The sequence below is a fragment of the Halyomorpha halys genome, unplaced genomic scaffold, assembly GCF_000696795.3.
Source record: "Halyomorpha halys isolate HHAL.00 unplaced genomic scaffold, Hhal_1.1 Scaffold876.1, whole genome shotgun sequence".
In the NCBI taxonomy this organism is placed as follows: Eukaryota; Metazoa; Arthropoda; class Insecta; order Hemiptera; family Pentatomidae; genus Halyomorpha; species Halyomorpha halys.
In genome coordinates, this window is record NW_027114409.1 from 283,215 (window position 1) to 303,013 (window position 19,799).

The 19,799-nt window shown below is 29.6% G+C and overlaps 2 protein-coding genes across 10 annotated transcripts in view; one reads left to right on the plus strand and one right to left on the minus strand.

The window, feature by feature from the left end:
- Positions 1–4,780: 4,780 nt before the first annotated feature.
- Yippee (yippee zinc finger protein) lies at positions 4,781–15,735 on the minus strand. The gene is made up of 3 exons (XM_014430301.2): positions 15,589–15,735; positions 15,170–15,338; positions 4,781–7,375 (listed from the first exon to the last, which is right to left on the minus strand). The coding sequence occupies exons 2-3, from the start codon at positions 15,328–15,330 to the stop codon at positions 7,177–7,179; spliced, it is 360 nt and encodes a 119-aa protein (XP_014285787.1). The 5' UTR covers positions 15,331–15,338; positions 15,589–15,735; the 3' UTR covers positions 4,781–7,176.
- A 116-nt stretch (positions 15,736–15,851) lies between these two features.
- Axn (protein axin) overlaps positions 15,852–19,799 on the plus strand; it is a 143,263-nt gene continuing 139,315 nt past the window's right edge. For 8 of the 9 annotated variants that reach the window (XM_014430293.2, XM_014430298.2, XM_024360149.2 and 5 more), the window contains exon 1: positions 15,852–16,295. The gene's annotated coding sequence lies outside the window, so the exon portion shown is untranslated. The remainder of the gene's footprint in view (positions 16,296–19,799) is intronic. The other variant, XM_014430296.3, reaches the window with a different exon arrangement.

Below are 19,799 nucleotides of genomic sequence, written 5' to 3' on the forward strand. Positions count from 1 at the left end.
TTTATATATATACATAAAATTATTTTCTGTTTCACTATAGCCATGAGTCAGCCCTGTGGGTTTGCGAGCCCTCCTTTGACATTTCGGCTCTTGGGCCATTATCAAGGAGACAATAAAACTATATAATTTCGAAGGATCAACATCTTTTCTTAAGTTTATCTTCTTAAAAAATCACACTATTACTATTAACAACAAAACCTGAAAAGGTAAACATGTTTTGTTGTCATAGAGATAGTATGATTTGTTAACAAATTAAAAAAAGGTGTTTATGCATTGAAATTATATAGTTTTCTTGTCTCCTTGATAATGGCCTTAGGTCTGAAAGTCAGGAAATGAAATAACATGAGAGTAAATGAATCTATTTATTAATATATTTCTTGTACTCAATATCTTCTATTTCTTCCTTAAAAGTAGTGAACCCCTAAACTTTAATAAATTGTAGCGGTTTAGCTTATTATTTATTATTATATAATTCATCCCACATATCCCTAGAATAAAGTTTTTCTTCCATGTTCAAGATACATTCAGATTATACTGTATGTTAAGGTGTCTTTAGAAGATTGGACCAGAGCTGTCACTCTGCTCACATCTTGTCGGGATATCACATTGCACGACACTTACTCTAGGATCAGAGAGGCAGAGCTCACAATGAAGGTCCAATCATCTAAAGCCACCTTAACATAGTGATATCCATATTATTAACTCAAGGTACTGAATGACAAAAATTATAAAGGTACACTGACAAAACTGGAACATCTTTTGAGAAAAGTTTTGATTAATGGCAATTAGAAATCTACATCTAGACTCCTGGCCTGTGCTGTATTTAAAATCACTGAAAGAGTACTCAAATATAAATTAGAAAAATGGTATTTGATCCGGGTGCGGTCAAATACCATTTATTGATAAGCACAGTCAATCAGCAATCTTCCATAAATTAGAAAAGAAATTTTGGGAAGATGGTTAGTATGGTGGAAGTAGTATCTTGGTCAACGGAATTAGTTGTAGGAAATTTAAAAAATCAGTTAAACGCTAGAGACTTTAAAACAACTTTTAACAGTTTCTACACTCCCAACAACTAAACAGTTAAAACAAATTGTTCAATCAGCACAACTTAACTAGTCTAGTTTAGTTAAAGAGATCATATCAATTCAATAGTCAAAAGGTAAGGGAATGCATTTGTTTTAACGGATAGTGGTTGAGTGAATAGGATTGGAGAATAAAATGATCTGTGTGGCAGTGAGCTGACTTTTCAGTCTACATTGTAGGTCTTCATCAGAGCTAAATAAACAAGACATAAAACAATCTAGAATTATTGAAGGAGTGTAAGATGGCATATATAAAATTAAATAAATATGGAAAGTGTAACTTGATGGGATTGTGCCATGAGGAACAGGTACAGTAACTGTCATCCTCTGCTAGTCGCCCAATGACTTAAGACCAGCAATGTGAGTCAAAACATTGACTATCAATAAATAGTTTTTTTCAATTTTGAGTTCCCTTTTGAACGTCACCTAGAGCTTCATAAGGGAATAAAATAAAAAACACCTTACTTTTTAAATATCATATAATTTGAGCTGATGTTTTCATGATCATGATCCCTAAATAGGTTTCCTGGAGAAGCCTCGACTCTTTAACCCCAGAAGCCATGAATCCTATACTTGATCACTATACTATCATTATCCTGTTCCATTGAACCCATTTATTCCTCCCAACCAATTGATGAGATGGTGGAATGCCTCTCATCTAATCTCCTAACCTTTCTTAATCAGCTAGCACCTTTTAAATCATTTATCATCCAACGCAGATATCTTTAACACTCAGGATAAAAACTGAAATTCGAGAACTGATGAAGAGAAGAGAAGCAACCAGAAGACGCTTTCGGTGTACTAGACTTCCAGATGATTATTCAACCTTCAAGTCCCTTAGAAACCTCACTTAGTCCTTATGCAATGCTAAGGCAAAGCGCTTTCACATTATTCTTTTCCAAGCCCTAATCCTAAAATAAAGTGGAAAATCTCCATTACCGACTCCAAAGCCTCTCTTACTATCCAGTTTCAGTTAACGATCTAAATGCATTGTTTAGTAAGCCTCTTCCAAATGAACCTCAAGTCCATCTACTTTCCCTTCCTATTTAACCTAGATCGACTTTTATTTCCTTCAGATAAATCATCATCGCCTCTGTGCTCAAATCACGAATGAACAAAGTTGGACCAAATCCTGGTAAAAATGCTTAAACTAAGCTTTAATGTCATTTTCCCTGCCTTTCTAAACATTTACATCTTTTCCTTTCAAAACTCCATTTTCCCACAAATTGAAAAAAGTATTTGTCCGTCCGACCATGGTCACAGGTCCCATATCTCTTCTCAGATTTGGACTTCAGACTCATCTCCATCCTATCAAACCTGTTAAAGCCACTAGAAACATTAGTCCAGTCCATTTCACCTTACTCCTCAAACAAAATACTGTCCTTAGTCCTTTCTAATCAGGTTTCCGTTCTGATTATTCCACACAATCAGCTCAGCTAAAAATTTTCTCTAAAGAAAATCACAGTCCTTTTCCTCTGTGATTTTTCAAAAGCCTTTGGCTTAATTGATCACACGATCCTTCTCTCAAAACTACACAATATTTCCCAACATGCAATAGCTATAATTCCCAAGTAACCCAGAAATCCATCTCAATCCTTAAACAGCACTGATTCTCAGCTCCTTAAGATTCTAAAACTCCTTTTCCAAAAGTACCCAAGGAAACAAAAGATAACATCCCCTGAAAACTCATATTTGGTTATCAGGAGGCGTTACCTTTTGATCCCTTCTTCTTCATTGGCTTCTTGTAGCTCCACCCCCAAAACATATATCATAAAAACTTTGTGACAAGCTGTTGTAATAAACTATAACTGACTGATTTTGAGGTTTTCCACAGATAGCCTTCTTAGGGCTGACTACAGTACAGCTGGGGTTAATAGAATGGGACCAGCCAAAGGTCCCAGAGCGTTAAGTTAACAAGTGTCAATCTTTTTTTTTTTTTGATGAACCACTGTTTCCCAGGGTCCAAGACCAGCCGAATGTTCCAGCAAATCCTATTTTATAATGTTTATAATATTACAATGTTCAATACATAGCACATTCATCCAGGTAGTGCTTGATGATAGGGCTCTACTTGTGTATTGGCTTCTAAAGGTTTGAGGATACTGATAAGTGCCTGCATGTGACAATTAGAGCTGAATAAAGATGCCTAGCAGAAACATAGCAGTTCGTTCATTAATGCTCAGTTTGGGAGATATTCATGTCTAAAGATTTTTATTGATATGAATTATTGAGATTATAATAAATAAATTAATGTGTTTCAACTACTTTATTGATAAAATATAAACATTGAACACTTATACTAAATGTTATCCTAAGTGATTACATTGAGCATTAAGACAGGCACAGCATCTTTCTTCTACAGCAAAAATGGCTGAATAGCACAGGATATGTGTTGATATCATGTACTCCAGAACCGACACTATTGGATGTTTATGTCTGGGGTGACATTTACCTTATTGATCGTATATCACCTCTTATGTGACAACAGTACTTTGTCGCTGCAGTCATATGTCATGTGGGAGGTGACAAAGTGAAACATATCGAAACTCCTTAATTTTAAGTTCTTGGGCAAATTTTTTTTTGGGATTCTTAGTGGATTTGTTTTTGAGGTCCATGGTAGATTTGTTTTTGGGGAAATATATAAGAACAATGGTTTTCCGCCTATCATAATTACATTTTATAAGGTTGATATGTGCCAACAGTTCACTGTCAAGGCATATACATATGAGTTAAACGTGGCAGTTAATGCAACAGTTAGTCCACTTCCATTACTTGTTATATTAACGATTACGCCGAACCCAATGCGACATTACTGTAACTATGAACTAGTTATAATGTTTTCAAGGTGCTGAGCGGGTATTTTTTTGTTGGAAGAATCAGCAGGACTGCTTATTAGGTAAGTATCCGTAACAGAGCAATTGACATCTCCAGTTATATATCACTGCCTTTACTAAATAAATAATTTTTAGAATCTCATATATGTGTAAAATAAATAATTTTTAACAAAAATGTTATTCGTACAATACTGAATTTTTTTTTGCATATTTACCAGAAGCAACTACAACCTAGTGAGGATCACGTATAAAAAGCTAATTGAAAAGGGTTAAATAAAAAATCTATACAAGCCTTGTCAATGAACTTACATCTTTACTAAAAAGCATAATAAAAACTTTTTAAAAAATAGCACAAATGCATTGCTGTTCAGGCACTGCTGCTGTGGAAAAAAGATACCGAATCTGCCTTAATACTCAAGGTAATTAATCATTTATAACAACATTTAATATGAATGTTAATATTTACATTTCATTATAAAAATAATTGGAACAAATAGGAATTTATTTATTATGACCTAAATAATTCATAGCAATGAAAATCTTTAGACGTGAATATCTTCTAAAGCTTAAACGGACATCTCTTCACAGAGAATTATTTTGTAGTTTTCTGATCCTCAATTTGTATTTCCGTACAGACACAACCATGAAACACGCTGTATTTAATATAAATACATATATTAATGTTTATCTACTTATGGCATGAGGCGTGATATGTACACATGTTAGTCACAGCAATGTAGACATAAAAAGAAAAAGATAGCATTCCATTGCCTGTGATGTAATCATATTCGTTCTTTAGTCCAAAAGTAAGGGAATAAAACCAAAAAATATGTTGGTTATTGAATAATAAAAACACAAACATACAATCAAATCCTTTTAATACATTGTTAATTCAGTAACTCTTTACTTAAATACAGCTTTTTCATTCGATTCAGGAATGAATTTTTCTAAATTAATACAGGAGCTTTCCAAATTAATAAACTTTTCTTCAAGTACAGTATAAATTAACCAGTTTAAAGTTCAAAATAATGATACAGACTTGTAATATTTAGTAAGAAGAAACAGTGCACTAGAGGGATAGAAAATTGATCGTCTAAACATAAATGACATTTTTCCATATTTATTTGTAAATTGCACACTATTCGTTAAATAGTAAAATTTATGATTAATTACTTTAAACAAAGGTTATATTAATTGATTTATTTTAGTGTGATATTAATCAAGAAAAATGCAAAAAATGAAGTTTTGTACTGCAAATATAAATTTAAAAAGCAAAATCAATTACATTCATAAGTAGGACATCAATGAATTTTTTTGAAAAACTCATAGTAATGATAAAAAATAAGTTGATTCCATATGTACTGGATAAAAGACAGAGAAGCTGATATATTAAGTATGAAATCTCTCATTCAATTTCTACAAAAATTAGTCATAAATATAAAAAATTATTTAATAAAAACCATGATATAAAATAGTATAATATGAAAAAACTAGATCTTTCAAATTAGGATCTACTTTATATCTTATAATGTTTCTCGTTTCGTTTTTCTAATTCGTACTTTTTTATTTTTAAAATATTTGATTAAAAACAGATAAAAAATCTAATTGTATAAAAAGAAAAAATAAACCTATATATTTAGTCAACAGTATTGGAAATTATTAACTTTTCTTAATCTTATTATATAAAAATTAGCTCTTATTTTTAGAATTTAAAATATATCTCTAATTGTCAACAATTTAAGAAACTATATAAGAAATTATCAACTTATTTAAACTTAACATATAAAAATTATAATAAATCAGTGAATAAATAGCAGCCACTTACGTCTGTCACCAGAAGAGAAGTTTACAAAGTTTTCCCACAGACTGCACTAGTCAAATTTACATACTTCACAGTCAAGGAGGGAGAAGATTTAATTTCTTTATATTACTGTAGTAAAAATACAGTAATATACAGATTATAAGTACAATAAACAATATACATATAAATTTAAAGAAATATAAGGTAGAAACTTATATTAGTTGAAATATAAGATAAACAATATCAATTTTTTACCACAAACCCAACCCTATAAAAAAGATCACTTTTATTTTAAATTCAGGATTTCCAAGGTATACAAAAAAATTTACTTTACATGCTTCTGTAAATTATAAAATTAATTAATTTTTGTGATAATTAATATATTCTTACTATAAAATGAATGCATTAATATATATAAATTAAATATGAAGATAGAAGTAGGCAAACTTGACTGGCGCAATTTGTAGGGAAACAGTGTGAATCGCTCTACAGAAAACTAAGGGAAGTCTGCTCAATATTCAGCAATAATTTAAGAAAGGATTGACCCGGTCATAAAGTAAATAAATCGCGGGATTTCAAAAATAGCAGGAAAAAACTTTTATTATACACCTCAATTTCGACCCTTATTGCAGGTCTATATTAGGGCTAAGTAAAAACTGTAGGAATAGAAAATTGTATAAAAACGAGCAAAGTAAATTAAAACAATATAAGTTGAGATGAATATAAAAAATAATAATAAATGTAGTACTTAATAAATAAAAGTAATAATAAACAAAGTTGCTATATTATTAATTTTCATAACTTGATATATTTCCATGATTTATTTGTTATTTCACTATAATATGTTTTTTCTCATTCATTTAGGTTAGCATCTGTTATTACTTTTATAAACTATTTTTCACTAATCATTACTCCAATAGTAAATTTTTATCTATATTATTCATTAAGTACTACAATTGCTATTAATATTAATTAAACTTATTCACTTATTTGTTATAGTTATCAATATTCACTCAATTCACTCCATTCATTTTTATATATACTATTAGTGTCCTACCATACTTTATAATGTTTATATCTCGCTTATTTAGCCCTTACTAAGGCTCGCAGCATGGGTTGAAACTTGAGTGTCAAATAAATAGTTTTTCTGCTATTGCTGAGTATCATTGGACCACTTCCCTTTAATTATGTACGATAAACTGTTATCTTTCAAAATAGATCACAATAAAAATCATAAATGAAATTCTCATTAAACATTCAATTTATGTTTAAATTTTATGTTAAAATTATCAGTCATTTTATGTATCATTCAATTTATGTTTAAATTTTATGTTAAAATTATCAGTCACTTTCTCAAATGAAATCGTTCATAGTTTTTTGTTTTGTTTTTTAATTTGAGTGTCATCTATGATGTATCATAATGTTTAGTATTAGATGCACACAGTCGTTGATCAGTTCAATCATCACGGATTCGTTCATCAATGCCATCACTTTCTGTGATAAGTGCCCTTTCCAGAATAACTCTTCCTTCTTTATATCTTTGATTTTCTTCGGTGGCGAATTCGTATATCCAGCCTAGCTTTGCACTACAGTTTTTGCAAGAGACGTCCCTGACCATGTGCCTTCCCGTCAGCATCACCCGGTCTTGCACTTTACTATAACAAAATGATAATTATCTAACCAGAACTGAAAAAAAAAATTAAAAAAGATAAGGTAATAAATGAGGTAGACAGGCTTTCTAAAAAAGAAAAAATAAGAAAATGGTTTTATTACAAATACTAATAACAAAAAAATTAATAAATAAAATCTCTTCAGCAACTCTCCTTTTAACTAATTCAACAAAACAGGAATTTAAGAAATTCTACAAACATTCTTAAAGTTGGTAGATCAAACAACTTTTTATCTTATTTTGAGTTCAAATCAATCATAACTCGTATTAAAACATCCATTTCTTCATTATTTACAATGGCTAAATTTACTATAACTATATTACCATGTAGAGTTTAAATAAAAGTAAAAAAAACTTATAACAATCACGGAAATATGAAATATTCATCAAATTGGCGGGATAGAAAGACCGCATTTTTCGCACAAATAATGAGAGATGGTTAATTATTTTAAATAATTAAAACTAAAGTTACATTAGATAATGTCATTTTGAAAATTCAGTGCAGTGTAATGTTGGTACTCTGAATACTCCAGTAATCTCAACTGGTGTAAAAAAAAAGTTGGAAAAAACAAAACTTTTTTTTTTTTAGAAAACTCATTAATTTTGAATGATACAGATGTTGATGAATGGGTCGAAGCTCGTGAGAATGAGTTCACATTAAAAAATGATGAGAAAATAGTACAAGTATTACAGAAGTCACTACCAACTATGGAGAAGAAGGTGAAAAAGAAGTTTATGAACTAACAACAATAAAGCATGAAGAAGCATTGTCTCATTTCAATCACTGTCAGAAGTGGGCAAACAGAGAATGATATACCATGTCGCCTTGTTCTTTTCTTACAACATTTGAAAGAAGAAGCAGTGAAAAAAAAAAAAAATAATAACCGACTACATTAAAAAAGATTAATTTTTTAAAACTTCAAACTGCTAAATTTACAATAAAATATGTAAAAAATTGTTGAATTTTTTTACATCATTTTTCCTAATAATTTCTGTAATCTGAACACCAGTTATAGAACGCAAGTTATTAGTTTGGATTACCGAAATTACACAGTATTTATGACTTGCTATTTTGATAAAGATAAGACCCAACTGATATTAAACATACCACTTAATTGTTCATTTATATAATGAGTTTAATCAAAATCCTTGGAATAGTTTTGGATAACATTATAAAAAAACTATATAAAATCAATATTATAAAGTATCATTTCTGATATGTAAGTTTTAGCAAAAAAACGTTGCTGTAACATGCATGATATATATTTTTACATAGTAATTTAAATTTTGAATGACTTTTCATTTTTAGCCCTTACATTTATAGTGCTCTCCCTGGTGGAGCACCTTTTTTTATCTCAGCATATCTTGGCACCTCAGGGTACTGAAATTGTCTCTCTGTTGGGACAACAATGTCTGGGGTAGATGAGATTCATTGTTGTAGAGGTTTTAATAGTTGAAACTTGTAATTTGCCTAAGAAACTGATAGTTGGATTTCTTTGGTTGACTCGGAAAGGTAGGTGTACTTATTTATTATATTTCTGTATGAATGTATGCTTCAATGCAATTTTAATTAATTTATTATATATGTGTGTAATTTAAAAAAATGCAAATATTGCCTCTAAATGTGCTTTGGTCATTAATTAACAGAAAAATTAGTCATGTTCCAACATTAGGACATCATGCAGTTAGTTTTATAAATTATTTCAACTAATTTGTAATAGTATTTATAGACTAATTTGTTTTGTTTTTTAAGTAAATGGCAGCTTATAGTTACATTTTCTTTCGTTATATATATTTTTACTCAAAACAATTTTAATCGGATGAATTTTGTATTTCCTTTGGTAAATAATGTTCCATAAAATTGTTTTCTTGATGTCATTGTTCTTTTGAAGTTACTTTTATTTTTACCAGACTATATGTAAATGTATGACTCATAGCAGAATGTAAATTTATATCTGGTGGCATCAAATAATAATTATTTTTGTAGATTAACGTGATTAATAGTCTATCCCTTCCTAATTTATCAATTGTAGACAACACCCATCCCTGACGTAATATTTCACCAAGTGTAAATATATGGCATAATATATGCGCTGTCTAGTACACCAGGCATTTCAAGGCCAATTAGCTTTGTAACAGATTTATAACTCAAATGCATGGAATTCCTCACATGAAACATTCAAGTTTTCCCAATTTTTTAAGAATTTTGAACTATTTTATTTTTCTTAATTATTTTTATGTTGTTATATAACCCTTCAGGGAGCAGTGTGGTTCAGTAGTAAGCAACTTTGCTCCTAATTCCAAGGACCCAAGTTCGAATCCGGCTATGACATATAATTATTTATTCAGTCACTGTAGATGTGAGCCAACCCTGTGGGTTCGGAATCCCTCCAGCCTCATACTAATTACCTTTAATTGGAGAAAAATCTGGCGGTTGAGTGTGATTCTGACCATATCACCTCCTTGTACAACCATTGATCTTAGTAACAGTACTCTCTTACTAAGTACTGCACCCCTTACTACCATGGGTTTGTAGCAATACAGATTTATTTTTATATAACTCTCAAAGTAAAGGATTTTTTTAATAAAAATAAAAAAATCATGCATCTAAGGGTTAAGCTAGACTGTTAATATAAACAAGAACAATTTTATGACTTGATTATTTAACCTTAAAACATGTATTTTTATTAAAAACTCGGAATACAAATTTTTCAAGAAACGATTACATCCATTATATATTTCATTTGTTTGAAAGAAGCTATTTAAGACGAGTGTGTTACGATCTCAATTTGCCAACCTTAGAACTGCAGGAGCACCATTTCTGTTCTGGCCTGGGTGGGTTTACTTTTATTTTGTGCCTATTCCATTTATTATGTTACTAATTACATAATAAAAAACAATAAACCTTTGCCAGGACCTCGAAATGGAACAATTATCTAATTAGAAGGATAAAATGGTACCGATGGTGGTCACAAAAGAAACAAACAATTGTAAAAAACTATTTGTTAACAGCCAATATTTCGATTCACATTGTAGATCTTCATCAGAGATAAATAAACAAGAAACAAACCTCGCAAATTATGGTACCACTATTATAGTAAATATATAAAATAATAAAAATTAAATTAAAAAAAAATTAGCACAGTAAATTAGGTAGGTGTACTTATTTATTATATTTCTGCATGAATGTATGCTTCAATGAAATGTTATTTAATTTATTATATGTATGTGTTGCAGCCAACATATGGTCCACAAATCGATTACATGAACATATGATTTTTATATAGTTTATATAGAAAATAATAAAAATTATACTAAAAAAAATTAGCACAATAAATTAGGTAGGTGTAAATTAAAAGAATATTGAAGTAGAAATGAATTAAATAAATATTAATAACATGTAGAGTACACTTAATGGATACTGCAAAGCTTGTGAATAGCAACTACAGCAAAATAAGAGAAGCATTGAAAATACAGTCACTTTTATTACTTACATTTCATTAGTCAGAAGTATATCTCATTATAAATTATTAAGTACAAATATTGATAAAAAAATGTTAATTTTTAAATAGATAATACTGCTTTTTTAAACCAAAATAATATCCGACCTTTATTCGAACCGTAATATAAATAACATAATATAGTTACAATGAAAGATGACAAGGGTTGTGTGAATGCTCATACTAAAACTTTCAAATAGTATGGTAGGTATTATTTATCTACACAGAAGTAGACCATATTACACACTTCCTAGAAAAATATTTAGAGCCTATTCTATGCTTAATAAATCTACAAAAATAGGATAGGTATATATTTTTCCTTCAATCTCCTTTGTAGGCCTCAATACAAAAAATATAAGGATTAATATAATAATATAAGGATTGCTATGTATCGAGGAATTAGCCATGATTTCAACAATATGTCGTTTATTAAGGTGTTTCGTCATCTGCCCCTGATCAGGGTATCCTTCTGGGAAGCTTTTAGCATCCTCGGATATGGAAACATCTGTATCAAGTTTGTCACATTACCAGAGGCCCCTGAGAAAATTAGATTGACTAACCTTTAAGTATCGAAGCGGAAAATAGGTTAGGACGAGGGACCAGAATCAAATTAACCAGGCAGATCCTTCCTGGAGAGTCAAACTTTTTTTTACACATCCTCGGCCCTGAGGAGGGGGACACCTGCCTCGGGAGTCTTCAGACATCGATAACCAATCAGAGAAGAGATTTAAAAATAAGGTAACGCCCTAAAAGAGAAGTGGGAGAAAAATACAGAGAGGGAATTGACAAGAGAAGAACAGGACACTCTACAGGAAGGGCTAGACGGAGGAGCAACTCAAGAGGAAGGCTCAGACGAGTGAGGACAGTCAGGATGCTGACTGAGACACCAGACGAAGTCGTGAGAAGGGCCACCAAACCTGGACATCCCTGATGAAACAGAAGACACCCACGGCACTACATCCCACGGCATCAGCAGCTATAAGTATAAATTAAGTAATAAGTAATCATGTAATAATTTATATTTTATGGTAACCTTTATCTGAATCATTTGAATCATTTTAATCATAATAACAGATTGTAAATAAATACTTAGTTTCTTTATGTAGTTTATATATTATTATATAACCCAATATATCACTCTTTATTATCCTATATAATCAATGGTAAGAACATTTTATGAATATAAAGGTATTTAATTGGTAAACTGGTAAACACACAAACAGCCTTTGGAAAGGAATCCAATTATAATAATAGTTTTTTAGGACTCAATTTATAATCAATTAATTAATTTATTTTTGGATAATTGCCTTCAGCGATTATCCTGGCATCCCAAGTAAATCTGCTACTAGTACATAGCAGGATCTAGGTTCGAATATGGCTGTCAGATAATTATTTTCAGTCTCACTATAGCCAGTTCTGTTGGTTCAGGAGCTTTCCAGGGTCAACCCATCCTCAAGAAGAGAGCACCCTAACCCTTAATTGGGTAAAAATCTGTTGGTCGAAGTGTGATTCTGACCAAATCCCCTCCTTGCACAACTGTTCGTCTGGTAACAGGATTTCCTTACAAAGTACCTCGGACCCTTCATCGGTTGCAGTGGTACAGATTTAATTTTTTTTTTTAATACTAATAACATATAAAAATATAAACATGTATACAATCTATAACATTCATACAAAATATCTTGAATCTACAAACAATATCAATCAAATTATGATACTCCAGGATATTTGTATAAAACGTAATGAAAAACTAACAAGGCGGTTTCAAATGTGAAATACAATACCAACGGGAAATGGCCTCTATTGAATATAATTTATTTGATTCAACTGTTACTCACCTCCATTTAAGCAGATTGGAAAAACATCCTTAATGTGATAACTAAGACAAGGCAGGAACAAATGGTTCGCCAAAGCTCCTAGTACTGATCAATATTCGAGGCAAAATGCTTATTTCAGACATTTAAAAATATGAGACCATCTGTGCAGCTATATCATGAAAGAATGGTTAGTTAACAAGGGAGCATCCATCCAGTTCTGTTTACATTTTCTTCTACCTCTTGTTTGGTTACTGTTTCCGCTATCAAAATTGTTGCTATATACACAAATAAAAACATACGAAACTATTTAGCCTTCATAATTAGATAACCTACTAAGAAGTGTTGAATGCAAAATAATTTTTATTCTGGATCAAATAATATTTATCGATATATTATATAAAATAAAATGTACATCTAATCAGATACTTTCAAAAATGATGAAAGTGAAATACAAACATTTATGCTCTGATTTAGAAGAAACATATATTGATTATGACATAAGCATAAAATAAAAATTTACAAATGATGTATAAAATACCATTATTATAAGCTGAAAAAATCCTAAAAACAATTGTGGTGGAAGTGGAAATAACAATGCAAATATAAGGAAACTTTTAAACAACAGAGGAGAGCATTTCAGTTTCTTTTTGAACTTATTTAAACTGGTGTAATATATTTTATATTAAAAAGTAACAGTGAAGACAAACCTTGTTCAGAATTATTTTATCTGTCAATCTAAATTGAACATATATGAATAACCTTGTAGTAGCCAAATAAGATATGATAAAGAAGAAACTAATTATAATAGAAAAAGGCACAGTTGATCTTTTGATGTTCTTTTTCATTATACCATAAATGTAAATTTTTTTTTGGAAACAACACGGATAAATAAATGAGAATTCAATAATTTATTTTTGAAGATTGCTTTAAGGTAATTTGGGTAAGTTGATTTCATAATGAACTGTGCAAAGATACTAGGATAAGGATGTTAGTTTCAACTTACTATTGTCTGATTTGGCCCTCGTCTGGCATATGCTTGTGAACAAGCTGCAGTAATTTTTTTAGTTTATCCTAAAGGCTTCAGTTTTTTGTAATATAATTAATTGTTTGACTTAGCACCAAGTTTTATCAGATAAACATACTATCTTATCTTTGACAAGCACAAAAGACAATTAACCACATTGAATACAACAAATAAAATAAAGCTATTCCTTTGATAAAATAAAGAATTTAAAGACTAAAAATCATTGTTTCTAAAGTACTTTAAATATATACGTAGAAGATCCACGTTTGAAGCCTGGTCTCAGAACCAGAATTTTACAAAACATTTTTGTATAGCAAACTAACTGAAATGTGACCCTTAGGTATCAATACACCACTGACAGTATTTTTTAATTGATCTAAGGCTTTATGAAACTCTTTGTGCAGAAAGATTTAAAGGTTCCATCCAAGCTGCTGCTGAAATCATATCAAATCGCTTCCAAATCAGGTCTTTCTTAAATCAGGAAAATAAAAAGAAGTCGCTGGGTGCTAGACTGTAGGATGGCTATGGCAGTGTTGCTAGTTCAATACCTATAGAATTATCCACAAATAATTTATCCATGCTGTTTAAAGGATCTAGTACGCCCAGAGTCAAAGAGATTTAGGTCTCGTTATTTGCAATGACAATTCACCCTCTCACATATTGATCGCTACTGCCAAAATTTTGGCCAAGTTCAATGTGGCAACACTACTGCAGCCCCAACCTAACTTCCAGTTACTTACTTTTGTTTCCTCAAACTAAGAGAGACCTGAAAAGTAAGCAATACAATACAATTCCAGAGCTCCGGAAAACTTAAATTAGGTCTTTTAAGAGCCTTCCGTACGAAGAGTTTTAAACAATGGAAAATACACTAAAAGCGATGTTTTGATGCCCAACGGTCATGTAGTGAAGACTTTCAGTTTGCCCTACAAAAATACAACAATGCTGTAAATTTTTGGATTTGGGACCAGTCTTGAATTGTTTTTTAACACACATTGTAAACGATAATTATACCTAGAATAATAAGATCAGGTAAAAAGAGGTCTTATTAGGAACTTATATCATACATAGACTAATAAAAAAAATAATGTAAGTTAGAGATAACCATCTGAATAAAATATATTAAAAGTGAGATAACTAATGGTCAAAAATAAATCAGAAAATATTTTTGTATGTAATGAAATGAGGTAAAAATGTTACAATTTAGAATTTTGTCTTCATAATTGATTCATTATAATTCATAAGTGATTCATGCATTACTAACTAAACAAATGATAAACAGGAACTACAGGATTGTTCAGAATTGACACATTGTGAATTAAAGTTGTAAAATGTTTAAGCAGATTATAAAACAAAAGCATGACAACTAAGATCACACTGTAAAAAAGCCAATAAATATCCTCTATTTACTTATTTAATTTCAACGAAATTAAAAAATATACCTGCACTTAATGTTGACAACTCGATTGAATAGAAATGCTCTGCCAGTGGCTCCGGTGAATCTTGTACTAATCAGCTCACTCCTATTGGTCAAATTAGCATCACAAGATGCACAGGAGAAAAGTCTGGCACCTCCTAAATGTTCTAAGAAAATCTTCCCCATTTATAATCCTGAAAACATTTACACAAAATAGTTGAATATTAACTTTGTAAATGGGTTATAAACGAAAAATATAGGTTATTGGGAAAAATGTTCAACACTATTTCATAAATCAAAAACAATGTGCTTCACGAACAAAAAATCAACATTAATAATGGAGACATATTTACAACTACGTTGTATGTGATAAGAAACAAACAACTGAATAACTTTAAAGCAAACAAAATGTTCAAAATAATGATGAAACAATATTTTTAATACCGATTATTGAAGAATCAGGACACTGAGAACTAAATACAAAACTAGAAATTACAAAATCCAAAGGTAAATAAAGTGGATGACAAAGTTTACACGATCAGCTGACTGGTGACTGTGGAAGAACCAATAAGAAAGCAGGCATTGGAGAAATGTTGCTTAGTGCTGCCATCTATCCCCAGCAGTGTGAACTTCCTCCACGGGCAGGAATCACATCTATTTTGAACTTGGAAGCGCGCGTTAGCTGTTCGTATTCGTTGCCCGCCTTCGGTTTTGTAGTACATTCAATACAATTTTATTAGTGCTATTTTACAGATAAATTTAAAATTCTTCATGAAATAAATTTGTAATTTATTTTTAAAAAACCGTTAGATTTAAAAATGTTACAAAGAGAAAAGGTGCGCGCGCAGGTTTGTTGTCGAACCTAATTGGTTGAAATTTCAAAGTGTCTCGACTAGTAAAACCATACAACACCAGAGCGCCCTACTAGAGAAACATGTCCTCCTCCGAGAATTCACTTTATATTTTTTCACGCTTTTAAATGTCGAATTCAACAGTTTATGAAATGTGTGTTAAAGTGTCCTGTTTTAATTTTAATTTAGAAATATTCACGATGGTTAAGTGTTTTTAAAATGAATCAGACTTTGGCCTGTTATGCGGATCATAATTTACTCGTGACATCAAACAACATCAAAGGACCAGGTATTTCAAAGGTATACTTTGTTTTTATATTATAAATACTAGAATATTAATTTTTTAAGTGATCCATCTTCTTAAAAGAACACGATTTCCTTTGTGCAAATAAATCTCGGCCCGATCCGTTCTACCTTACATCCAAATATCTCCTGTTGAAACATCAAAGGATTTGCCGTTCACTGAAGCGGAATAATCGTTTGTGTAACTTTAAACACCCGTTCGCGATACTTAATCTGTGTTTGTTTTAGGGCTTATAGTTAATTTTACAATCATGAAATGGAGTCCATTTAAAAAATTCTTCGGTATGGTGTCTATTTTTGGATTTCTATTTGTTTCTCGGTTCCTTTGATCTTTCCCCTCATGGACCACAAAGGATAGGTAAACTGTTGGAATTCAAGAGTTCTCGGTCTTCTTTTACGTATTTTTATCTTTTACCTGAAAACTTATTTATGTTTGGTTTTTAATACATCTTCAAGATAAAAAGTTATCATAGATAAAATTTTAGGAAATCCAACAGATAAAGATTCATTTTTTAAATTTGTTAAAATTGTCAATAAATTTCATATTACATTATATATTTTGTATTGTTTTACTAATCCCTTATTTTTATACCTCTCTCTCATAGTAAAAATAAATTATGAAGTAATAAAAGATAATATAATTGATAAGGTTGAAATGGGCCTGTATGAAGTAGAGAATAAATATTATCAACTGACCATTCCTTTTTCTCAAGTGAAAGTTGAAAGGAACTTGTATCTAAGCAGTTTTCTTCGAGCACTGATGAGGCTAATCAAATGAAAAAGGGGTGACCAGTCCCTTGACTTGACCGCATGAAAATCCATAGGTACACAAGGGAAATGTGAAAAATACCTTGAGCAAGCTTATAAAGGACATAGAGAACGATTCAAAGGATAATTGTTAGAACGCTTTGATCTTTATGTTCTGTCAGTGAAGCCTTTTAGTTACATTATACTTGACACCATCTCTCCTTTTATTCCTTGACATTACTAACTCTTAGCCAAATCCCCAGACCCTTTGACTTGCCTTCATTTGTTTCCCACTTCAAAACCCCTTTTATCCTTCCTCACAGCTGATCTTATATTAATTGCTTCCTTTTCCTCCCACCTCTCCCCCCCAAGTGCACTCCCTTTTAATAATTACAGTTGAACCTTCAATTTTCCCTTCTTTTCATATTCTTTTTCTTTATTCTTTCATTTCAAACTTCTCTGATTGCTTATTGTGTCTGTAACATAGTAACTAGTAAGGATTTCATTTTATTTCACTTAATCTCTCTTATCATATCTGCACACCTGAAAACTAAAATTATCAAAACAAAAATAAAAAAAGTTTAACAGCTACTCAGTATTAAATATAATCTAATTTGTAATTATTATAATTAATTTTGGTTTCAGTTTAAAATTATTTAACTGTTACAATGCATTAAATTACTTTTACATGAAAAATTAATTGAACATTTTTATATCTATTAAAATCAAGTTTGGGCATTTATTTTCAATGTATTTTTAAATTGTTTTGAAATAATGTCTTTTAATCATTATAATTATTGTATGTTTTTTAATTCAAATTTGGATAGCAAAATTGTTTTGTTAAATACAATTATATGTTTTTTTAATATTAAAAAAAAAATCCTATAACAACTATTCATTATTAAATACAATTTATAATAATTAAAATTCATTTTGATTTCACTCTAAAATTATTAAACTGTTTCAATGCTTTAAATTATTTTTATGTTTTAAAGCCCATACTTGATATAAATACAAAATTGATATTATCTTTTTTGATGAAAATATCAATTTTGTATTTATATCAATGTTTGAATGCTTTAAATTATTTTTATACAAATGAATCATTCTTTTATCTATTAAAATCAAATTAAGAAACTCATTTCAATGTATTTTTAAATTGTTATGTAACAATTTGTTTTAATCATTATAATTTTTGTATGTTTTTAATACAGAGTTCTTTGAAGTTTAATAATAATAAAAAAAATTATTTTGATAAAAACAATTATATGTATTTTTCATTAATGGAAAAAAAAAATCATATAATGGCCATTCAGTATTAAACAATCCAATCTATAATAAATATAACTAATTTAGATTTTAGTCTAATATTATTAGATTTCTTTAAAGTTTGATAAAAACAATTATATGTATTTTTTAATATTAAAAAAAAGTATTCTGTTCATAAAACAGAATATATAACCCAATTATAATAATGAAATATAATCCAATTTATAATAATTGTAATTAGTTTTGATTCTCTCAAAACTCTTAAAACTTTTCCAATGCATTAAATTACTTTTTTTGTAAATATTAATGGAACATTCTTATATCTATTAAAATCAGGTTTGGGAATTTATTTTAAATGTATTTTTAAATTGTTATGAAATAATGTTTTAATCAGTACAATTTTTTATATGTTTTTAATACAAAGTTATTTTATTTTAATACCAAAATTGTTTTGATAAAAACAATTATATGTATTTTTCAATATTTGAAAAGAAAAAAAAATCATGAAAACATCTTTTCATTATTAAACATAATCCAATTTATAATAAATATAACTTAGTTTGATTTTGGTCTAAAATTATTTAAACTGTTCCAATGCATTAAATTACTTTTTATAAAAATATTAATGAAATATTCTTTTATTTATTAAAATCAAGTTTTATAATTTCTGCCTACTTTTGATATGGCTACATTTTATTTTTTCATTTAATAACATTTGTTTAAAATTTAGTTATGAATTTATCAAATCATTTTTTTTTTTTTTTGTTTGTTTGTAATATCTCTTTCTTGGGGTATATGAAGTGATGGACGTTTATTTTATTATAAAGCAGCCTTTGATTTGTAATGATTTTAAAAAAAAATTTCCAGTTTTGGCTAATTACAAATTTCTACTTTTTCTTTTCTTTTCCTTTTGCAAAAAGTAAAAATAAAAAGAGAGGCTATCTAGAAAATAATAAGGAGGTGGAAGGAACTGGCCTGCATTCTACTGCTCCGATCAGAGGCCATTAAAATAATCACATCTAATTGCACTAACATCACAGCTCGCCCGGGCTCAAAAGCGCCGCCTCTTTCCTCGGGACTTTGAAGAATTTAAAACAAGCTTTTTTAAAAAAAAAAATTGTACCAAATTCATATGGCGGCAACCTTCATCAAAGGGTGAAATGTTGTGTTATGTCAGCGAACCTAAGCCAATGTTAAAAATTTCAAGATCCTTCTCCAAAGATTGTTTTGCTTTTTCCCATATTTATTTAATTTGTTTGTTTTTAAATAAATTTTTTACGGAAAGGATATTTTCTCAACCTAAATAATTGAAATCGGAAAGAGAAAATATCGCGTTAAAAATGATCCACCTTATTTCCAACGAACTAATTAAATTTATTTGAAAAATAGGTTTAGTGAAATTATCACCCCACGATCTTATCTTAATAAAAACATCATGTATAAATGTCTGATTTATAAATATTAACGTTATTTCCTATATATTAT